Raw genomic sequence first — 4,253 nt, 5'->3', positions numbered from 1 at the left:
AAGTTGCTTGTTTGACTGTGAATGGGGTGTCTGTCCTGCCGGTTATTGCTGTTTGATCTTGTGTTCCAGGAAGTGTCGTGGAAGCTGAAGATTCTGATATGGGTTTGTGGCCGTTGGGCCTTGGAGCCCTGGGAGCAGCAATCACCAGCGCGCTCCTGGCAAACACTGATCTCTTGCTGTCCCAAGCTGACACTGCAACACTGACATACCTGTCAGGGGCCTCACTGAGAACCTTGGATGAAGGCAAGTTTACAAGTCAAAGTACAAGAAACAACAGTGATCTAACCACTGCCATGACTCATCTGGTATCCCTCTAAGTCTGGGTCAGAAGATAATGGATTCCACCACCCCACCCTGCCTCTCTCTAACCCTGGCAAAGACTTGAGTAACGTAATCCAGGGCAGTAAGAGGAAATGCTACAGTGCCTGAGGTGCTCTTATTTGGATGGGACATTAAACCAAGACACTACCTAGCATCTCTGGTATGTGTGAAAGATCCCATGGCACCATTTCAAAGAAGTGCACTCTCCCCATTGTCCTGGCCTGTATCTATTCCCCAATTGCAGAAAGAAATTACTTGCTCATTTCATATTGCAGTTTGTGGGAGCTTGCTGTGTGAAGTGTGGCCACCACATTTTTTTATTTATTTAGTCAGCAGAATATGTCATCCCTAATTGCTTTTGAGCGGGTGGTGGTGAGCTGCAATCCATGATGTGTAGGTACGTACACTGTGCGGTAAGGGGGCGGCTCCAGTATATTATAACCATGACTATATTTTGAAAGTACTTTGCTTGCTCTAAACGTGATGTGATTGTTATTCACATGCAAGTCTTTCAGTTCTTATTCATTCTCTTCCCTCCAACTTGCTTCTTTGTTGGCATGAGAATGTCTGTCTGAATTTTAATTGTTTTCTTTCTCAAGACATTCGTGGTGCTGTCCTGTTATCCTTTACTGCCAGTGTTTCATGGCCTTTTGTCTTTTCGTTGATGATGACATTGACTTTTAGGTTTGCAATGCTCACTTTTAAAGGTGGCAACAACATTTAATTGTAAATTAGATCAAATTTAAAAAAAGTATACCCAACTGGAGCCTCATCGAAATCTTGCATTTAATTTAATTTAACCCTCTATCATTTATGTTTCATGTATTGGTGCTTAAAATCCTTTTTTCATTTCTCAGAATTTTTCTTGTCTCACCATCCGCCTATCTCAGTGTGTGCAATATCTGTGCTGCCAGTGAAACTGGCTGCAGTCACTATTGAACATCAAACCGACAATGAACTACTCCTTCACTGAGATCATCTGTATCCTAACCCCATTCACTGCCTTGGCTCAGTATTCCTTACCTTTTTCCTTATTAGGGGCTGTATCAATCTTGGGTTTGAAATAATTATAGCTAACCTCTACTGCTTTTAATTAGAGAGAAGTTCGGCCATTTTCTCCGTATGGCCCAGCTCTAATTTTTGTAGACTCTCACACCAGCCGGCATAGGTTTTATCAGTCCTTTCATAATCCTAAGAACCTCAACCAAGCCACCTCATAACGTTCTGAATTCAAGATTCTGTGAATTCTCCGCACAAATTAATTGGATTGCAGTGGTCATTCTAGGACTGTACTTGCACCTAGGTCAATACAGTATATCCTTCCAAAGAAGTGGTGCCCAGCAACTCCTCCAGGTGTAGTCTAATCAGGGCTTTGCAGACATTTTTACTCAACCTGGTCAGGGATGTTATTACACACCTCTGGAGCAGGTGGGATGTGAAGGCAGACTTCCTGGCTCAGAAGTAGGGATACGACCAAAGAATCACAAGAACTCCTTACCAGAACTTTGTATAACTTCAATGTATTCTATTCCTCAAGATACAAAGATGAGCAAGTGATTATTTTCTGAATCTGTTTCTGACATTTTAATGATCTATGTGCCATGATGCTAAACCCCACTGAATATCCCCGTCCCTGGCTTCAGAGCATTTGGAAAGTGCCCTCTTTTACCATATTAATTCCAAAATAGTTAACGTCATACATGCCACCCTTGAAATCCATTTGCCACAATTTTGCCCATTTATGTAATCTATCAATATCTCTTTGTAATATTATGCTTACATGTAAACTGCCTAAAATGCTGCCTGCCTTTGTATCACAAGTAAACTTGTCCCATCATTTAAGCCACTAATGAATACAGTAAATAGTGGAGACCCCAACACAAATCCTTATGGGACACTATTCTTCACATCCTGTGGTTAAAGTATTCCTTATTTCTGCCTCACTTACCCTCACTTCCGCAAGCTTCAACTTGAGCTAACAGTATCTTCTGCAGGACTTTATCACATTGCTATCTAAGTAGCATTCCCTAAATGTTTCACTTGTAACTTGCTTAAAAACAATTATTCAGTGCATTAGGGTGAGAATTCATTCATCCATATTGCTACCCTACACGATTGCCTTGTCCCTTCTCTTGAACTTCCTATATTTACAGACAATGATGACCAGAATGTGACAGAAAGGGACAATGTACAGACCTAAGAGTGCTCTGGCAAATAGGCCAGCATACAGAAAAATGGTGAAAAGGTAGAATTAAAGGCTGTTTATTTGAACACATGCAGCATCCATCTAAGATGAATGAATTGACAACACAAATATAAATAAATGGGTATGATATAATAGACATCGCAGATGGACAGTTGCAAAATGACCACGGCTGTGAACTGAATATTCAGTAGTTTTTTGACATTGTGGAAAGATAGAAAGGAGTGAAAAGGGGTGCAAGAAATGTGTACGTTTTCTGTATTCACCAAATGTCTCCCTGAACGTTCCTTCCACTCACTGTTCAATAATTTTAAATTGATTTCATCTCTCTGACTTTCTAGAGAAAAGGAGATTTGAGGCAGGCGAGCTGTGGATGCAGACTGGTGCAGTCATCATGGCAGTGCGGAGACCCGGATGATTCTTGTGCCGAGAGGTACTGGAATAAGAGTTTGCTTCAGAATAACATTCGTGCTTATCAGTGTCCAAGGCTATTGCTTCACTCTCCAGGCAGAGATGCTTCTGTGAGAACTCCTTCCATCCCCCATCACAGTCATATTTCTACATTAAAAGCATTATATAAATGGGGATTGTAATTGGACTGGAAGTGGTGACCGAGGTATAGAGGGGTGAGGTAATGAAGGGATTTGAAAACAAAAATTAGAACTTCAAAATTAAAGAATTATTTGTCCAGAAACCAGTCAGCAAAGGATCATAGGGTGATGTGAAAACAAACATGTGGATGAACTCTGAGGCAGAGAAGCAGTCAGATAGCATTACTACAGAACACAGTTGCTCCTGATACTGGAGCGGATGTGTGCTTAGAAACCCAACACAGGGTCGATGTTAGAGCAAGACAGTGCACAATTGGGCTTAATCTCAGCCACTTGTCAGGAGGGGATGCAGTTAGCAGCAGGGCTGGAAAGCAATGACTTAAATCTTCCTTATATTTAATTGGAAGAAATTTCCACTCCTGCTGTACCGGATGTCAGATGAGCAGTCCGATAGTTTCGAGACAATGGAAGAGTTAAGAGAGGGGGTGCTGGTGAGGCAGGAGCTGGTGTTCATTGTTTGGGTGTGAAAATTAACACTACTTTCAGATGATGGCACCCTGGGGTAACGTGTAGGGTGAGGTAGGAGGGGCTGTGGATAACTCCTTGGGGAAACACCAGTATTGGTGCAGCAACTGGAGGAGAAATCAGTGATGTTGATTTTCCGTCTATGATCTGCTAAGAATGGAACCAGGAACGAACAGTTTCACCTGGTTGGAGAGGTGTTGCACAGGGTAGGTGATTGACTGGATCAAAGGACAAGAAAGCCACGGAAAGCAAGTTTACTTTTGTCATATTCATGTAGGATGTCACTTGTGACTTTTGATAAGAGCTGCTTCAGTTCTGATTTAGGGACGGAAACCTAAATAAAGGGTTTCAAACATGGATTTGGGAAGTGACAACCTGTTCAAAGGCTTTGGAATGGAACGAGAGGTTAGATATGAAGCATTAGCTTTTCCCCTGGTGACCAGAAGGGCAAGTTGAATGGGAACAATTTAGTGGAAATAGCATTAAAAGGCAGTACAAGGTGAGACTTTTAGACAAAGATGTGTTTTGGAGATGGCATGAGGGGAAATCAGAAAGAGGGGGAAAATGGGTTTGAGGTCTGAGAATTAAAGTCTCAAGTTACTGAAAAAAAGGAGTCATTATTCATAAGCAATTTAAAAATAGTTCATCTTTAC

General features: G+C 41.7%; 1 protein-coding gene across 1 annotated transcript in view; it reads left to right on the top strand.

Annotated features, from left to right (window-relative positions):
* selenou1a (selenoprotein U 1a) overlaps window positions 1-2,984 on the top strand; it is a 4,215-nt gene extending 1,231 nt beyond the window's left edge. Inside the window, exons 2-3 of the mRNA XM_048593948.1 lie at window positions 70-243; window positions 2,866-2,984. Coding sequence (XP_048449905.1) covers window positions 99-243; window positions 2,866-2,969 — 249 coding nt within the window. The 5' untranslated portion in view covers window positions 70-98 and the 3' untranslated portion in view covers window positions 2,970-2,984. The remainder of the gene's footprint in view (window positions 1-69; window positions 244-2,865) is intronic.
* Window positions 2,985-4,253: the final 1,269 nt, after the last annotated feature.

Source organism: Rhincodon typus, unplaced genomic scaffold, assembly GCF_021869965.1.
Source record: "Rhincodon typus isolate 14 unplaced genomic scaffold, sRhiTyp1.1 hic_rhity00004742, whole genome shotgun sequence".
In the NCBI taxonomy this organism is placed as follows: domain Eukaryota; kingdom Metazoa; phylum Chordata; class Chondrichthyes; order Orectolobiformes; family Rhincodontidae; genus Rhincodon; species Rhincodon typus.
This window is presented reverse-complemented; position numbering and strand designations above follow the sequence as displayed.